Source organism: Pimephales promelas, chromosome 8 (genome assembly GCF_988280905.1).
Source record: "Pimephales promelas chromosome 8, fPimPro1.hap1.1, whole genome shotgun sequence".
NCBI lineage: Eukaryota > Metazoa > Chordata > Actinopteri > Cypriniformes > Leuciscidae > Pimephales > Pimephales promelas.
The window spans coordinates 9,682,985-9,702,872 of NC_142776.1; the positions used below are offsets into that span (position 1 = coordinate 9,682,985).

At 38.3% G+C, this 19,888-nt stretch overlaps 1 protein-coding gene across 3 annotated transcripts in view; it reads right to left on the reverse strand.

Annotated features, from left to right (window-relative positions):
* cacnb4b (calcium voltage-gated channel auxiliary subunit beta 4b) overlaps positions 1-14,985 on the reverse strand; it is a 32,342-nt gene extending 17,357 nt beyond the window's left edge. Inside the window, exons 1-3 of one of the 3 annotated variants that reach the window (XM_039667988.2) lie at positions 14,800-14,985; positions 6,749-6,832; positions 671-802 (exon numbers count right to left, since the gene is read on the reverse strand). In XM_039667988.2, coding sequence (XP_039523922.1) covers positions 671-802; positions 6,749-6,832; positions 14,800-14,862 — 279 coding nt within the window. In that variant the 5' untranslated portion in view covers positions 14,863-14,985. Of the gene's footprint in view, positions 1-670; positions 803-5,423; positions 5,946-6,748; positions 6,833-14,799 lie in introns of those variants that run through there. The other 2 variants (XM_089133887.1, XM_039667991.2) reach the window with 2 other exon arrangements.
* Between the last annotated feature and the right edge of the window lie 4,903 nt (positions 14,986-19,888).

The window sequence follows — 19,888 nt, forward strand, 5'->3', positions numbered from 1 at the left end:
TATGACATTTTTAATGGAAATATGACATTGTTTATAACACCTTGACATAAACCAATACATCATAACCTGTCAGTGTCTTTGTCATGACAACTTGACATTACTAAGACATCACATTCTGTCATGAACATGACATAACAGATTAATTATCAAACTTAAGAAACCACCTAGCTTTATTGGTTAGCATTACATTAAACTATCAGGTGGTTGGTTTTGACATTGGCTGTCATGAAGCCATTATAACTTTTTAATGACAAATTCAATTAGTACCACTGTAGTTGAGGTTACGAAAAATATTCATGACACAGTTATAATGGCCTCATGACAGCCAATGTCAAAGCCAACCACATGACAGTTTAATTTAATTTTTTGTCAAATTGTCATGACAAAGGCACTGACAGGTTATGCTGTTATGGCTTATGTCAAGGTGTCATAACAAAGACATCTTAAACAATGTCATATTTGCATTCAAAATGTCAATATTGAGCGACAGTTGTCATTAACATGCATAAACCCCTCATATTCAAGACATATGTCATGTCGTGGTTATGAAGGTGTAATGTCAGTCTTATGCACACCCCTTCAAGTAAAGCATTACCCAATATAAAGTATGTGTGACATATTATAAACTCCGCATAATAATATGTAGTAAGTGTGATGTGTCTGTCCTGACCTTCGCCCTCTCCAACTGCTGTGCAGCCTGCTGTTCTCGCTCCTGGCGGCCCTGACTACCCCCCTCCGGCCTCTCCTCCTCCAACGACACATCTGAATCAGACGGCCTGCTAGTGTAGGAATCAGCTGAACCCTGCCAACAGAAGGCACATACTAAATTACTTACACGCATGAAGTCTAGTAATGGTTATTCACAGGAAAAGTTATTAAAATGACTTTTTCCTCGCTTAGTCCACCTAGATCACTTGTGGAAATATCAAAAATGGGTTGTTCTGAAATCAGCTCAATAACATTAGCTCTTCCATGTTGATATCTATTCAGTATTCAGATATTTGGTGTGCCCTGATGGAAGACAGTCTGAAATATGTGGAACCAATCAAAATCAAGGACATTTACATGTAGAAATCTTAAAGGTATCAAAAACTGTAGCTCGATCAGCAGAACATGGCAGTAGCAATGCCAAGGTCATGGGTTTGACTCCCAGGAAAATCACACGTGTACCTTGAATGTAATGCAAGTTGCTTTGGCGTCTGCCAAATGTAAAAAAAAAAAAAAAAAGAAAGGAAAATGTTTCAGATAGGTAAGAGTTAGGATGGGATAATGCCATATAAAACTGAATGATGTTTGTTTTGGGTTTAAGAAACCTTGAATAACCTTGAATTGGATGGCTGTGCAAAAAGTGGGGAAAAAAAAAACACTTTTCAAAATGGAGAATGACTTAAAAAAACAGATCTACCTGAAACCACCCTTTCCCATTGTAGAAATACATTTTGACATTTGACCACATTTGTGCATCAAAAAACAAGATCAGACCATTCAGAGTCAGACTGTAAAACATGATTGCAATTTCAATGGTTAAAGACTGTAAAAATGCTACAGTAAAACCTGTTAATATTAAGTTTATTTGGTCTATATGGTTGTGTTTTGTGTTTGTGTGTACGGTACTCTGTACCTTCTATTTCTTTACCACCTGTTTTTAAAGTGTCTGGCACTATGCAGAAATTAAAAAAAAAACCCCAGTAAAATCTAATGTACTAAAAAACAGATTTTAGTACATTGATTTAGTATATATATATATATATATATATATATATATATATATATATATATATATATGTATATATATATATTTATATATATATATATACATTTATATTTATATGTTAATGAAAAACTTAAAATGTTGCTACTGCATTTTTACAGTAAAGTTGCTGCCATCACAGCTGCTGTTTTTTTAACGTAAATTTCAGAGATTCTTTTTTTAATACAGTGCCTTAAACTCTCTTCCTTGGTCATTATGAACATTAGTCTGGTCAGCAGGATTTTCATTACGTCTGTGGTTCTCATGTTTGCCTATTCAGACCGCAGCAAACACAGGTCAGCAAAAAAACCACCTGTACCTCTATTAACTAGATCGAGCTGTCACCCATAGAGATACACGCTCCTTAAGCAAACAGAAAATACACCTGTGAGCTGAAGGTAAATTCAGGTAAAGCCATTTTGTTCCCAGTCTACATTAGTCTTTAAAAATAACAGATAGATTTACTTATAGACCAGGTAATTATAAACATTTATTTCACATGCAATTTCTTTTGTTATTGGTATAGCAATTAATTACACAAATTTGCAATGTGTAACATGGATACTGTTATGTAAAATGTCATCCACCATTTTAAAGGGATACTCCACTTTTTTTGGAAATAGGCTCATTTTACCACTCCCCCAGAGTTAAACTGTTGGGTTTTACCGTTTTCTAAAGTATTCAGCCAAAATTTAGATATTTAGAAGAATATCAGTAACCAGACAGTTTCTGGTCTCATTGACTTCCATAGTATATTTTTTTCCTACTATGGAAGTCAATGAGACCAGAAACTGTCTGGTTACTGGTATTCTTCTAAATATCATAAAATCGGCTTAATGGATTTGAAAACGGTAAAACTCAACCGTTTAACTCTGGGGGAGTGGTAAAATGAGCCTATTTCCAAAAAAAGTGGAGTATCCCTTTAAGGATGAACATCAGTCATCACATATTTTTGTATAAATTGAAACGTTTACAGTTTAAAAGAGTGTTCAATGCATTCAAATGATTTGGACTGTAATTCCCACCTTGAGGCATCTGTCATTGTCTGAGACAAATATAGACATTTTGAATCCTAAAATAGAGTAACAGGCTTGTCATATCTTTATCAACAGGATAGAAACCCATTATTTTCAAACCAAAAACTATAAATGTATGAGCTTCCAAAACCGTTTAATGCAGAACATTCATTTCAACAACGTGTCTCCTCATCCGTTTCCATCATCCATCAGTTTTGAGAAAGTTCCTTATTACTTCCGTTTCTTTTACAACCAACTACTCTAAATAGTAAAACGTTTTCAATAGTACAAATACTACTCCAAAGCAAAAACTCAACCCTAGGATATCCTCTCAGCATTCCTATGTGAAAACATAAGATAGTTTCCTTTGAGAATACATTACATACCTTCACTGCTGGCTTCTCAGGACCATGAAAAACGTCACAATACATAATCTGAACATTTTCACCTGAAATCTCCATAAAGTCCTCAGACGGCTCCATGACATTCAAGAGAGAGGCACCTGATCCCTATCGGCTGAATAAAAACATATACCGTAGGCATTCACACTTTCCCCCTTTAAGATAATAAAGAAGATCCAACCAGCAAGTACATGGTCCTCTAATTAATGAGAGATACTGCTCAAAGTGAAGCGAAGCTATGGAAGCTGTATTCTGTTAATCCAATTTGGAAACAACATTAGCTCAAGTCAGTGAAAAGAATGATCGGGTCAATATCGCATTAGAGAGAGGCTGAGAGAGAGAGCGAAAAAGCCTCACAGTCGGCTAAAAAATTTCAGCGCGCTGCCTATGGCAAAACACTTTTTCCCTGAAGGCAGCCGCTCGACACAAGCTTACTTCAGCAGGGACCCAATTGAGGCCGGTGAGTCCAATCACAAAACACCTGATTCGGGAAACAAAAAAATGCACAAGCTTGCTTATCTTCAGCCGCAGAAGTGATGATTGTGAGTAAAAAACGAAAATTCAAATGAATGGCTTTCATCCTCGATTTTGACGAGATAACAGTCTTTTTGCTGAAGAGTGACTTTGGAGGGCCTGTATAGATTCATGTACAACATCATGAAGAGAGACAATGGCCCAAAATGAAGTTAAAACAGACACGTTTCTCTTCAACTAAACTAAGCTTTTTTTTTTTAAGCTTAGAAGCTTTATACCCACAATTCAACTGGGTTTGCAATACAAAGGACAGCGAATGTGGTTCAAATGGGTCTGCATTTTACTAGTAAACAAATATATATTCTCCCAGATGGAAATTTGGAAGCATGTATAAAATCAGTCACATAAACACAGACTATGTAGTTACACAACTTCTACATACACATTTATTAAACATTATGCTTGCTCTTTGAAATTTTGATAACACTAAAGACCCATTTACACCTATAACAATAACTATAAGCATAACGGTAAAGATATAGTTCTTAAAATCCTTCTCAATATTAAAGAATACCACAACACAACTACGTATAACGATAACAGCACTTTTAGAACTATTTTATCCAGCTGATGAACCATAAAAACATAGACACCCTGTTGTAACAAGCCTGAGCATTTAAAGTGACAGACAAGCACATGCTCAGAATCTTTATAGTTATCAGTCTTGGTGTGTTAAGTGTCCAATTCTCACTATGAACTAATTGCTTATTAGCATGAATTTTAATAGGATATTGGCTGTTTATTATACTTATTAAGCACATAATGACCATATTCTGCATCTCTTGATCCTACCAAATACCTAAACTTTATAACTACCTAACTAACTATTAATAATAAGCAGTAATTAGGAGTTTATTGACGCAAAAGTTGCAGTAAATAATGAGAAATAGACACCAATCTAAAGTGTAACTGAAATTTTAAATGTTTTTATGTGCCCTAGTTAAAAAGTTACACAACATCATATACCATGTTTATTCAAAAAAGCAAAGGAACCTGATTATGGATTATAGTCTGTCTCTTAAATGGATGGTCTATATACATATAGGACACTGAAATATAAACACAGCTGACGGGAATTAAAGTGGGTTCTATGGGCCTCCAACACATACACACACAATTCCTGATGGCTTTTCCAGACTTCTGGCTCGATTTAATTTTAAGGCATTCAAGTGGGGCGCCTAAGCCATGTGACTCATTACATTCTACACATCAGCAAGAAAAGGCTCTGCCCCTTTAACAGCCAGACAGTAAATGAAGCTTCACAATTTTACCTATATGATAACACCTTAAACATTTTCAACCATAAGGAGATCAGGTAGGTCCTACAAAGAATGCCACATAACTGAAAAAAAAAAAAAGAAAAATGAATGAGAGACGTGTTTTTTTTTTTTTTTTTTTACTGTAGCATTCTTTAAACACACTGTATGGAATAGGAGTTAATGTTCAATGGGAATTGGTATTGTGTGTATGTGTCTTTCACATACAGAAAGACACATACACAAGCCTCTGATGAGCATCTCCCAATAGTACACCCACGGAAATTGGTGGGCTGCATCTTAGAAAATCATGGTACACTGAGTCTCGCAGGCCCTGTATGTGCAACACAGCTGAGCCAGTGTTCGGCACACGCACAAGAGCGCGCTCACGCACGCACACATATAGCCAGTGGGAAAACACTATATATAGCCGTAGCCAATTCCGATCAAGAGAAAAATAACTCACCGCCTCCGAGTCTTCAAATCCATGCAGGTACAAATTGTCATACATGGAGGTTTGCTATTCCAAAAAGGTCTTCTTGAAGAATAGAGAAAAAAAAGAGGAGGAGGTGGTGGTGGAGATGGAGAGAGAGGGGGAGGAGGAGGAAGAGGAGGAGGAGGGAGCCACCACCACAAAAAAAAAAAAAAGAATCGATGGGGGGATGACGATCCCCTTGCTCCACAGAGGAAGAACAAGGAGGGAAAAAAAGGGTGAGAGATGCCTCACGAGAAAGGATGGAGAGAGAGAGAAAGAGGGAAAGCAGGCCTGTGCAGACGGCTCGGCCTGCAGGATGGAGTGGATCCCTCGTTCAGCCTCCAATTCTCTCACATCCTCAGGCAGGGAGAAGCTTCCCAACGGCTCACTGACGCGGACGTTTCATCATCTCTCAGCAACACGCTCACACACACACACGGCACGGCGCTGCTCCCCGCATCAGAGAGAGAGAGAGAGGGTAAGGCAGAAAGAGAGAGAGAGAACCCTTCCTCAATCTCAGGCTGATGACACAGTTGACCAGCTGCATGCTGATTGGTCGAGCAGGCTTCTAGTCAGAGCTGCTGCTGACGTGTGTTCTCCTTGACTGTGAACGCTTATGAGAGAGAGCGAGAGAGAGAGAAAGCCTCCCTCTGCCTCTCTCATTCTCTCTTTCCTTCTGTCATTTCTTTTGAATCTATCTATCTATCTATCTATCTATCTATCTATCTATCTATCTATCTATCTATCTATCTATCTATCTATCTATCTATCTATCTATCTATCTATCTATCTATCTATCTATCTATCTATCTATCTATCTATCTATCTATCTATCTATCTTGTTTAATATGGCCACACACACACTTATTTATATATTACATAAAAACAAATGTTTTACTGTTTTTACCTCTTTTACATACTCTAAAGTGGACGTTAGAGTGATCTCACATAAGGTCGGGATGATGTAAACATGAATTGTATATACTTAATATTTATGTACACTATATAGAAATGTAATAAATAAATTATGAACATCACTTATACAAATTTGCATTATGATCTGTGACAAAAATTATGGTGGAATTGGAAGAAAAAGAAAAATGGGAAAAAGGTTTTGACAGGCATGCATCACAGCACATTAAGCCAATCTGAACAAAACAAAGAATAAGGACAGTAAAGGTTTGGTACATTAAATGTGTATTAGTAGTATTTCCACTGCTTAAAGTGACTAATCTCTAAGTAATAATTTAATTGAGCCAAACAAGGGGAGCATTACTTTTTACCTGATCACTTGCAGAAATGGACAATTTCTTTACCTGTCTCAGGATAAAACTGGTGGAGGTGGTGCTGCCATCAGACCTCTTCAGTCGACTACGGCGTGAATATGTTCCCCTGTTCACCTGTAGAGGGAGCATTGACAAAAACATGAATGAATTGTTTCAGATTTGGTTGTTCTCCAATCCTTTCCCAACCATTTACTTTTGAGAATATAATATCATTATCTATGTTAATGGAATCATTTTTCTGATATTTGATATTAACATAACACGTTAGAATAATGGTCTGGCATTAATAGGTAACTATGCAGGAGAAAGTAATGCAGGAAAAAATGAGTGGTACTACATTAACACTTCAACTACTACTATTAACTAATTTGTAAGCAAGATGAACTAATCAGTACATAATATCCAATTTACGACTGAGATAGTTCCCAATCAGTCAGTAACTTTCTACGTTACATCAGTGACTGACGAATTGGGATCTTGTCTGAGAGCCCAATCACCTACAAGTGATACAGAAGAAAGCAAATGAACTTTGTCGAGTAAGATTTGCATTACAAACCACACCACGTGGATCGGTTATATAAGGAAGTATGCAGGACTTTACTTCTGCTCTGCTGTCATCTCTTCCAGTGGTTTAATGGAACCAGGAAGAAGCTTCAGCATTTGTTGGTGTCATGGTGCGTCAGTGGTGGTTGCCTTCTAACGAAGGATTTTGCACACTGTGCATTCTCCAAAGTAACATTTCTACACGCTGTGCAGGCAAACTTTCCCCAGTGCAGTTCAGCCCGAAAGAGTTTTTTTCCTCTAAAAGATTAAACATGGGTGTGATGTTGCATCTTTTTCAAGATGTCATTCCACCCATGTTTCTTGATGAGGTTGTTACCTGGCCCCATCTTACAGTCACGATCAACGTCTCACGTGTCTGGGTTGTAAGCATGCTGAGACATTGTTAGTGAATTAGTCATTCACCCACTGCAGGAAGATAACCATCACAATGCTGAAATCGAGACTCCCATACCTTGAGAGAGGTATCCCCATTCGGCAAGAGTAGTGTTGTTCAAATCCGATCCAGAGCAGATGGCCATGCTTTGGACTCAAGTGGAAGCCTCTACAATGTCCTGACCGCTCAATCAAGGCTGGATGATTGGTTTCTCAAGGCGGGTGTAGCTGTATAGCAGCATTGCACTCTTGCGCCTTTCTTCCCAGGAGTCCTTCCCAGAGGTCATAGCGTTTTGGAAGGCACCTTTTTTTTTGCCCGAAACCATTCTGGAGCCTTTCACTAACCTCGATTGCAGGGAGGCCAAGGGGTAAGTGGAGATTCTCCAGGTGGAATGTGCAGTTGCGTTGCAGCTTTGCCCGCAAAGTGCTGCTACCTGGCTACTTTTGCCCTGCAAGTATACCAGGCCAAGGCACTCAAAGAGCTGTTAAAACAAGTGTCCAGGCATGTTGTTGTCTCAACAGATGCCTCAACAACCAGCTGAGGTGCTATGTGACTCAGGTCACTTGATGCCATTCACATTTGGGGTGATACGCTCTCATGACAGCTCACACTCCCCTAGGTGGTCCAGCTGATGCTCAGGAACTGATGCTCCTCACGACATATACCTCCCTTGGCCATTCCCCAGGGGAAGAATCTGCTTTTTTAGGGACGGTGTGTCATATGGCAGCCACGTCTAAGACCTCTGGAACCTTCCCTTGTGGTCTCTGAATGGAGCATGGAGTACTTAAATGGCCTACCCCCAGCAGTAGTAGACACAATTACTTCAGCTAGAGCCCCCTCTGTGAGGGAAGGCCTATGCTTTGAAGTAGTCTGTTCGTTCCTTGGTGTTCTTTTAACTGAGAAGACCTTCGTAAATGTCCGATCAGAGTCGTCTTCTCCTTCCTGCAAAAAAAAGGCTGGAGCGAAGACATTCTCTCTTCACCCTGAAAGTGTATGTTGCCACTAACGCTGCACTTCACGATGGTGTAGAAGGTAAGTCTAGGAAAACATGACCTGGTCATCAGATTCTTGAAAGGAGCGAGGAGGTTGATCATCCTCAACCTCGCCTCACACCCTCTTGGGACCTCTTTCTGGTCTTAACGGCCCTGCATCAAGCTCCCTTTGAGCCATTGCAGTCAGTTGAGTTTGTCCTGTCTCTTCGGACAGTGCTACCGACTGCACTCTCTTCCATCAAGAGAGTAGGGGATGCCCAGGATGTTGTAGGCCCTGCAGAGAGACTGGCCAGCAAACTCTCTGCATCCCACCTCAATGGGCTCACACCGCGCTTACCACCCATTGTTCTGGCACTCCTCCAGTAGCTCAGCATATTTTGCCCTCTTCCTCATTGGATACGGTCCTCCCAGGGTATGGTGGGTACTAGGAGAATGATTTGGAGGTCTCTGAGCTGAGTAACATGTCAGGCCGCAGCGTTGTGATGGCGATAGTTTCTGGGAATTTCAGTTGCTTCTCCAGGTCAACTTTCAACTCCCAGCCTTGTGCTGTTGCTAGCAGGCCAGATGAGGCTGCCCTGGCAACTAATCATGGCTTCTCCCCATCCCAGACGAAAGAAATGTTCTTCAATGGGCAGAGGTGCTTGCAGTGGCCAATTCCACAGCTGATGGTATTCGCTAGGGCCTTCAGGACTTTGTCATGGCACCAACGCTAGCGCCCCTCGCCCAAGACCTTCGAATAGCAGCTGAGAATGTGCTCCAGGGTCACCCTCTCCAGGCAGAGATTGGATGCTGGTGACTTCACCAATCCCCAGCTGAACAGGTTGGATGGGCTCGGTAGTACATTGTAGACAGCCTGGATCAGGAACCGTATGCGATGCGGGTCTGCTTTCCACACCTCTGCCCATGAGACTCTGAGGTCCACTGTATGCTCCCATCTTGTCCAGGCTCCCCGCTGCCCCATTCCAACCATCCTGCTGGCCCGCTCCTCCTCTACTGCTGCCTGCACCTTTTGCTGCATCAGTGATCTCCTGGCCTTCCCCTGTGCCTTGTTGTAGCGAGATGTTGTGCTGCTAACCAAGCCAGCTCTTCCATGAGTCACTGCTCCCACCAGTGCCCTGTGCCATAGCCACGACTCAACCACATCCACCGCCTCTGCTGTGCTCCACCTCTGCCCTGTCCTCATCTCAATCTCAGCCTGGGAGAGCTTTGGGTCCTGTGACTCTCTATATTGCAGCACCTCCCTGGCATGGCCCACCTTGAACTCCTCATTCAGTCAAGGGTTAGTTCACCCAAAAATGAAAATTCTGTCAGTATTTACTCACCCTCATGTTTTTCCAAACCTCTATGTGTTTATTTGTTCTGCTATACACAAAGGAAGATATTTGGAAGAATGTTTTAATCAAACAGATCTCATTCCCCATTGACTAAAGTCAATGAGGGTGAGTAAATTCTGACAGAATTATTATTTTTTTTGGGTGAACTAACCCTTTCAGCTTGTTGTTCTGGCCATACAAGGCGATGCTGCTCAGGCTTCAAGGTAGACCCAGCCACTTCCGTAGAAACCTGCTGACTCTCCTCCCTCAATGGTGGAGATTGGAACCTCATAAATCAGGAGGGGCCAGAGAATCCGTGGGGGGACGCCATGTTGGTAAATCCAGGCCTTGAACTTGCCAGGTAGTCCTGACTTGTCCACTGCGGCTAGCCAGCCTTCCAGTTCAAGGTTGGTTGCACGGATGACTGCCATGTCTTTCAGGCTGCAGTCGAACACCTTTCCCAAGCTCTTCATTTGGTTTCTCTGTGATTGATGGTATCTGAGTCGTGCCAAGTGTGAAGTGGAACTGGTTGGTAACCTTTCCTTTCTTCAACACCAGAGAACTGAACTTTTCTGGCTTAAAGCACATGAGAGCCCATGTGGTTATGTCTTCCAGGCCCTTCAGGATCCATCTCCCCCTTGGGACATGGGGTGTTGTCACAGTCAGATCATCCCTGAAAACTCTACTGGGCGGCTGGCGGACATCGAACTTGGTGAGGGGACCTCTGCACTGGACCTCTGTAGACTTCACCAGCATATTCATGGCGAGTGCAAATAATATCACATTAAAGACATTTGTCTGCGTAATAATGAATAGACTGTGTTGACTTCAGTGAATGATTAACCTTCCGCATTTGAGTGCAAATCTATAGCATTTTACCCCAAAACAGAGAAATGGTACTTTACCCTTTCTAATTATAGAAAGATTAAATCTGTTGGTGTGTGAACCAATCACAGACCAATATAAAACAAACAATGACACTGTCAGGTGTCCTAGAAACGTGAAAAAGGGGAGGTTTGGAATAAATCCCATGCGTCTTATTACCAGACACAACCTTTTATTATGTTCTTCGGACACAACACATTTGGATTACTTTAAAGATATACGTATTTGTACTGGTCAGATTTTACAGATTTCAAACTTAGATTCTTTTCAAAGAAAATAACATGGGCAAACGACTGATGTGCAAATACAGTGAACAGTGCTATCTAGAGGATGTTGTTGGATGTGTTTGGTGAATTGACACAGAATATTCATTTTGAATGGAATATTCTGTTTTTCAAACAAACAAACAAACAAACAAACAAACAAAAAAACTCAAAAAACAAAACGTATGGTGACTACAGTCACAGAAGGGCAAATAGTTATTTTTTCACCCAGTTTTTTTGTGTTTTAAAGCCTTTGAGGAATCACTATTTTATGTAAAATTCCTTATTCATTTTGGTTTACTTTTTTAACTTCCATTTTTGTATTTCTAGGGGATACATCACAATATCAGAACACATACAGTGTCTCAAGAAGTGTATTGTCAATGCATCCACCTTGTAGCTGAGAGTCAAATATGACTCTCTTCAATCTGCTATGAAAATTGACCCTTCCAGAAGCCAAAATATCAACATAGTGCCAGGCGGGCTTAAAACCCCTTAGACGTTGAAGGGTTAATGAGGCTAATCACATTCAGAAATTATTAATTACTTAAGGAAGTATTTTAGTCCTAAATATGATACTACTATAAGCGATTAGTTAAGCTTTTTTCCATAGTAGTTAATAGTAGTAGTAGCTGAAGTGGGACCACTCATTTTACCAGAATTACTTCCTGCATAGTTACCTATTAAAGGGATAGTTCACCCAATAATGAACATTTTGTCATTACTTAGTCACCGTCAAGTTATTCCAAACCGGTATGAGTTTCTTTTATTGAACATAAACATAAGAATAAGATAAGATATTTTAAGATATAAGATATTTTAAAGAATGTTGGTAACCAGCCAGTAAACGGCACCCATTGACTTCCATAGTATTTTTTTCCTACTATGGAAGTCAAGGGTGCCGTCAATCAACTGTCTGGTCACCAACATTCTTTAAAATCTTCTTCCAGAAGAAATAAACTCATACAGGTTTGTAACAACATAAAGGGTGAGTAAATGATGACAGTTTTCTTGAGTGCACTATCTCTTAATTACAGACCATTAAGTGTTACTGATATTAATAGCTCACAATCAGAATAAGGAGCAGTTATAAGAAACACATGAACACATAGAACACATGAAACACATATACTGTTCACATGTATGCAGGTTAAAATATAGACAATACATAAATCAGAAATGGGTAAAATATGACTAGACTATACATTGTGTAGAAACATAGTTGAAGGGAGAGAGTACCAGCAGAAAACATTACACTGACACAATTAATGAAGTAAGTTCATTCGGTAAGGAGAGCCACTTGCATCAATGTAAATTATTGTAGCAATTTATTAATGGAGTGATATACAGTAACAGTATAGTAACAGAAAGAGTACAGTGATCATTCTGCTTGAGGTTATCTCCGAAATATAAATGGGCGGATCGATCACTTAAATATTTATATATTTAAGTATATTTTATATATTTATATATTTAGATCTATATTTTTAGATCTACGTAAGGCCTTTGATACCGTTAATCGTGCAATTCTCCTTTCTAAGTTGTCTATACTTTACAATTTTCACCTGAAGCTTTGGCATGGGTATCCTCATACTTACTAAACAAAGAACAATGTGTAAGAATTAAATGGGTTAAGTCCTGTGATCTGCAATATACAATGGGTGTAATCCAAGGATCAGTACTAGGGCCCTTACTATTTAGTTTGTATATAAATGATCTTCCGCAACAGTGTGAAGGGATAGAAGTACAAATGTATGCTGATGATACTGTTATTTTTACACATGCGAAAACAGCAGAATTAGCGGCTGAGAAGTTAAAAGGTGCTACTGAAAAGATCACACAGTGGCTGGAACAGTCATCAGTAAAACAAAAGGATTTTTTTTCTCTAAAACAAATGTTAAATCTCCTGATGTTGATATTATTATTAACGGTGAAAAGTTAGAAATAGTAAATGAGCTCAATTATCTTGGTATAATATTGGACTTGAATCTCAGATTTAAAAAACAGATAAAGAAAATGGTGAGGAATATTAAATACAACATGGCAAACTTTAGACAAATAAGACAATGTCTTTCTTTTGATGTAGCTTAGCTTTTATGCATGCTACAATCCTTTCTCATGTCTTACTGCTTGACATGTTGGGGTCAAGCGGGTGAAACTGTTATTAAACCCTTAAAATCTCTATATAAACAAACATTAGAAATTTTAGATAAAAAAACCTAACCATTTTCATTTTTGTAGAATTATAGAGAAACATAATTTTCTAACCTTTGACAATTTTAGACTTTATTCAAATTTGTGTATGGTTCATACAATCTTAAATGGTCTGGCTCCTTCTGTATTAGTGATTTTATTAATCTTCGCTGTGAAACCTCTGTGAGATCCACCAGACTATCACTTAGGAGTAACTGTCTGGCTCCCTTTTGTCGTTCCGCATTTGGACTATCTTCTTTTGCAGTGAAAGCCACTAATCAGTGGAATGCCCTACCAGAGGAAATAAAAGGGTGTAAAGCTCTTTTTAAATTGAAGCTAAAATCTTTTTTAAAATTGAACCAATTATGTAACCATTAGTTAAATTGATTGACTGATTTATTTATGTTGTTTTATGGCCTTAACAGTATGTATGCATTTATTGTATGTGAACATTTGTATTGTCTGAGTATTGTTTTGTTAGCTTTGTCTTGTCTTCTGGGGGACTACGGATGAAAAATAGCTTCTGGCTAAATCCGGTACGATACATGAAATGGTAATTTTATGTTAAAAATTGTGAACGGTCCCTTCATAAATAAATAAATAATAAAAAGAAAAACTCAAAAGAAGACATTTTGAAGTCAACGGGGCCCATCAACTGTTTGGATACCAATATTCTTCTTTTGTGTTCAGCAGAAAAAAAGAAACTCATACAGGTTTGGGACAACTTGGGTGAGTAAATTATGACAGAATATATAGTTTTTGGGGTGAACTATCCCGTTAACTCTTTCATACTCATAGGAAGAAAAAAAAATACATCTGTATAAATAGGAAATTTGAAGGAGCAAGAAAAAGACGGGGTGGGCTGACAAAAAATAGTCACTACAGGGACAAATTAATTAGCCAGGCCTGATTTGTTTCTATTTCTAGCCGTCTCTAGAGTTCTATAGTAGTGTTGAGGATAGACATAGAGCTTGTTCTTTTTAAAGGTTGTTTAATAGGGCCATCAAAAAGTAGGTCAATGTGCTCATTTCAGGCTGTTCTTCATGTAGTCAGGTGATCTAAGTTAGTTTCCTTCATTATACTCTCTATGGATATTTACTTGTGCTTCAAATATTCCATGCGATTTGATAAAGTTTAGCGTAAACACTTAAACATAAAGGTTCATCGTTGGCATGCATCTATTTCAAGAAGAATCTTTAACATTCATGGAACATTTCCATTTTACAAAAAGCTTCTTTATTGTGGGAAAAGTTTCTTTATATTTTAAGAAAAAATATTCACACAAAGAAAACAACAAAATTGCAGAAGCAGCCACTGAAAAAGAAGTGTAGGCTACTTCAGTAAAAAAAAATCCTTCAAAACTTACACTCACAAGTCCAGAGCAAATAGGCTACAGACCAAAAACGATTATATTCATATTATAGCCAATAAAGTTATCCCATAAAATTAACAAAGTATTAAAAAAATGATATCTTATCTCAAGTCTTAACATGGTCACCTGAAATATAGGCGCTTGGATTCCCTCGCCGATCTTATTCCTAATATAAATGTGTCGAGACATCTCGGCCAGCACATCGGTCCAGATCGGGGGTTGCTGGCCTGCTGGCCCGGCCCAGTGGAAGTTTGGAGGGTTTCGGACGGCTTGATCCAGCTTCGGTGATGGTGTGTGAGTGTTACCCCGCGCTCGTGAAGATCTGTTCTGCTCCCGTGATTCTGAAGAGCAAGAATCTCGTCACAGTGTGACAGGTGTCAGGTGCGCGCGCACCACAGCACTGCGAGCTCCTGTGGGTGCTATGAACGTCAAGTTAATGTTTTTGGTTCGAATGAAATGAATGGTGACTTTCCATAAAACAAATAATAAAAAAGTCGCTTCTACTTGGTCTACTTCACCAAACTAAAAAAAAAAACAAAACAAAAAACTGATAGAGCACAAGGTTTACTATGACAAAATAGCTGTTATAATAAAGTGTTTTGCTGCACTGTGAATTCGATCATAAAGAAAAATAAATTATGATCTGCATAGTGCCACCACCCTGTCTCCACACAGTGGCGGTATTGCTTGAACAAACTCGTAAATCATATGCACAATAATGTGATTAACATTCACGTTGTGTTATCTTTATTAAATAATTGTGGACGCCCTTTTAGATATCATTATGGGTAACCATATACTATGTTGAAAAGCGCTGTAGAAATGTAAGTAGGATAGTTCGCCCAAAAATGAACATTTTGTCATTATACTTACCCTCAAGTTGTTCCACAAATGTACAATGTTGAATGTTAAAGAATGTTGGTAACTAGACAGTTGATAGCACCCAATGACTTCTATAAGATATATATATATATATATATATATATATATATATATATATATATATATATATATATATATATACTATGTAATTCAATGGCTGCCATACTGTCTAGTTACCAACATTCTTCAAAAAAATCTTACAGATAACAGCAGATATGAGGATAGCAATTAATTATTTATGACAAATATGTTAAGTCTGGGTAACAGTTGGATAGCTTGAGTTGTAACATTTAGTCTCAAAAGAAAAAGTGTTAAAGTGCACTCAGTATTTTTTATAATTAAACATGATTTACGCATTAAGGAATTGGACAAAACCTTCACATGGAAATAGGACTCTTAACATTAGCTCTAGAAATACACTGTTCAGAAGAAGTGCTGGCACTTAAAGGAGTAGTTCACTTTTTTTTTTTTTTTAAATTGCTAATTTACTCACCCCCATGTCATCCAGGATGTCCATGTCTTTCTTTCTTCAGTCAAAAAGAAATTATGGTTTTTGATGAAAACATTCCAGGATTTTCTCCATATAATGGATTTCATTCGGTACCAGACAGTTCAAGGGCAAAATGAGAGTTTCAGTGTAGCTTCAAAGGGCTTTAAAAGATACCAGACGGTGAATAAGGGTCTTAATCTAGCAAAACGATCAGCCATTTCAAAAATAAATAAAAAGGTTTAAGTTTTTTTAAGCTCAAATGCTCGCCTTGCTCTGCTCTGTGATGTGTGTTCGTGATCTCCTGTTCGAACTTGTTCATCAAAACGAACAAATCATTTTTTGGAATCATTTGGTTCATTCAACGAACAAAATGAACAAAATGACTCGAAAAAAGATTCGGTGAGTAAATTATCAGCAAAAGTTTTTTTTTTTTTTTTAAGTGAGCTAATCCTTTAATAGGTGCTGTAATGCTGATATGTACACTCTAAAAATGCTGGGTTGTTTTAACTCCAACTCTGGGTCAAATATGGACAAACCCAAATGTTGGGTTAAAAATGTAATTAAAAAAAATAACCCAATGGCTAGGTTTGTCCATATCTGACCCAAAGTTGGGTTAAAACAACCCAGCAATTTTTAGAGTGTAACAACCATTTATGTCCTTCAAAGGGTGCATGCAATTGTCACTTTAAGGAAGCAATTTTACTACTTATGATCATGTGACCCAGGGCGCAGTGTTCTTAAAACTCATTTTAAAACTAAGGCGGGTTGAGTTGAGATATAATTTTTTGAAGACCCCCAACTGTGAGAACAATTTAGTCTCCCGTCGTTGAGCTACAATCAAAGAGGACATAGAACAGAACATCATGCAGGCAGTGATATAGTCTCTCTTTTTGCTACAGGTAACTTGTCTTTTAAGTGTCACTTTTATTATCTCCAAATGCTTTTTATGGTCAACAGGATAAAGTTTTATCTATGGATAATGCTTCCTATACTTTCTGAGGTACATGAAGTCTATGACACCTCTTCAGACACTAATAAGAAGTATGGCACTGATATTTGATCAATTGTAAGTTCATTACTTCCATGTTCATTCTTTCTCTTCTGTACCATAATAATGTGAAGTGTTATTGAATGAAGCTAACAATACACAAATTGAAATATTTTCTATGGAAGTGGATTTAGTTTGTTGTAAATGTAATCTGATGCCTACAGAACACAAGAGGGCAGCAGTAGCTCATTGGGGAGCGCTGAAAGGAAATACAGTTTTGTGATTGGCTGGTCAGCATGTCTGATGCTGAAACTACACCATAATATGGTGCCAAAAACCAGGGCTTCTTAGTGATGGCCTTAGTGATGGAACTACAGTACTACTAATTAAGGTTCAAGAAAAAAAACTAAGTAAAGTAACTAATAGTAATGAACAGGCATACAAAACTACATTGAGTTGTCAAGTCAAGTCACCTTTATTTATATAGCGCTTTTTACAATACAGATTGCATCAAAGCAGATTCACAGTGATAACATGAAAATAATACAATACAGCTCAATAATATTGTTGAATATTAAATGTCCCCAACTAAGCAAGCCAAAACAGTGGCAAGGATCCAAAACTCCATCAGGTGACAGAATGGAGAAAAAAAACCTAGGGAGAACCCAGGCTCAGTCAGGGGCCAGTTCTCCTCTGGCCAACGAAGGAACAATGTGATTCGGGTAGCGTTACAAAACAAATTTAATCGAAACATTAAGAATATTTGTAAATCTACATCTGTTTGGAAGTCGAAGTAATCACGCCGGTTTGGAGATGAGATGTTGAGGATCAGTGCCAATGGCTGTCGTGTCGATGAGGCCGGCACTTAAGGATGAGTTGGGATGGGTTCAGGCGCAGGTCCACCATAGAGGGTCCCTCAGGATAAACAAACACATACTAATATTAGCGTAGATGTCATCCTTCTTAAGATGTACCAAGTAGATCAGGATTTACGGGACGTGTTCCCGGTTCTAGCTGATCTAAACTATGCAACCTAATTTTGAAATAAGGAAGTCTATAGAGTGATATGTGTAGGCCAAAGAGATGTGTTTTTAGTCTAGATTTGAACTGACAGAGTGTGTCTGCTTCCCGGACAATGTTAGGAAGATTGATCAAGAGTTTTGGTCCTCCCGCCTGCAGTCGATTTCGATATTCTAGGTATTATCAACTGGCCGGAATTCCGAGATCGCAAAAGATGTGGAGGACTATAATGCGTTAAGAGCTCACTCAAGTACTGTGGAGCTAAACCATTTAGTGCTTTGTAAGTAATCAGCAATATTTAAAAATTTAGGCAGCCAATGCAGGGTTGACAGAACCGGGCTAATATGGTCATACTTTCTGGTTCTGGTAAGAACTCGAGCTGCGGCGTTTTGAACTAGCTGAAGTTTGTTTATTAAGCGTGCAGGCAGTGCAACCACCCAGTAGAGCATTACAATAATCTAGCCTTGATGTCATGAACGCATGAACTAATTGTTCCGCATTTGTCAATGAGAGCATATGGCGTAATTTAAATATATTTTTAAGATGGAAAAATGCGGTTTTACAGTTACTAGACACATGACTTTCAAATGAGAGATTGGTATCAAAGAGCACACTAACCGACGACGAAGACTTAAGCAGCCATCAAGTGTTAAACAGTATTCTAGGCTGTAACGTGTGGACGTTTTTTTGTCCAATAATTAGAATCTCTTTTTTTTTCAGAATTTAGTAGTAGGAAATTACTAGTCATCCAATGTTTTATATCAGCTATGCATTCCGTTAATTTTGTGAATTGGTAAGTTTCGTTAGGTTTTGAAGAAATATACAGCTGCGTATCATCAGCATAACAGTGAAAGCTAATTCCATGTTTCCTAATGATATCTCCTAATGGCAGCATGTACAGAGTGAATAGCAGCAGTCCTAGTACTGAGCCTTGTGGTACGCCATACTGAACTTGTGATCGATAAGACATCTCTTCATTTACTGCTACAAACTGATAACTGTCAGATAAGCATGTTTTAAACAGTGTTGGGAGTAACGGATTACAAAAGTAATACATTACAGTAACATATTACTTTTTGCTGTAACGCAGTAGTGTAAGGCATTACTAATCAATTTTCAGTAATATTTTACTCAGTACATGTTCAGTGAGGCTTGTATTACAGTGAGGCTTGACTTTTAGTTTTAATTGTAAAAAAAAATAAGTTACCTGTTCGTGGTCAGTCAATAGCCACGCGTGGTGTCCAAGTTTGTAAATAAAGGCTGTTATATCTGTATAGCGAAATGCACATTTCATTTCATAAGCAGAGAACAGTCTGTTTTCTTTCATTTTGAATTGTTCTGTTTACAAGTAGACATTTCAGTATAGATATATTTTTCAGGTCTGCGGAGTAGGCTATACTTATACGCTGAGTTTCGGTATAGCCTATTGGCTATTTATGAGATGCGCACCAGCACACCCCCGCGCCTTATCTAATAGGCTATTGTCTGCTTTTACTTCTTAAAGGCAACAGACTATGTGAAAGTTTTAAAGCAGTCTTTTAGTGCCAGTTCAGAGCGGTCGCGTCTGTAAATTTGTTTTTTCCTCATAAATGCGAACACGAAAACTAAAATAAAATGAATATTTTAAGTTCTATGGAGACTGGACAGCCAACCCTTCCTCATCCGATTTGCGCAGTGTAATTAACAGAATTACAAAAAATATATTTTGCCTCCTATTTTTTGTCACGCATGAATGTAGTAATATACAACTCAAACTCAAGAGTAATTCATGAGTAATGTAACGCATTACAATTCTGAGGCAGTAATATTGTAAGGTAATGAATTACTTTTAAATA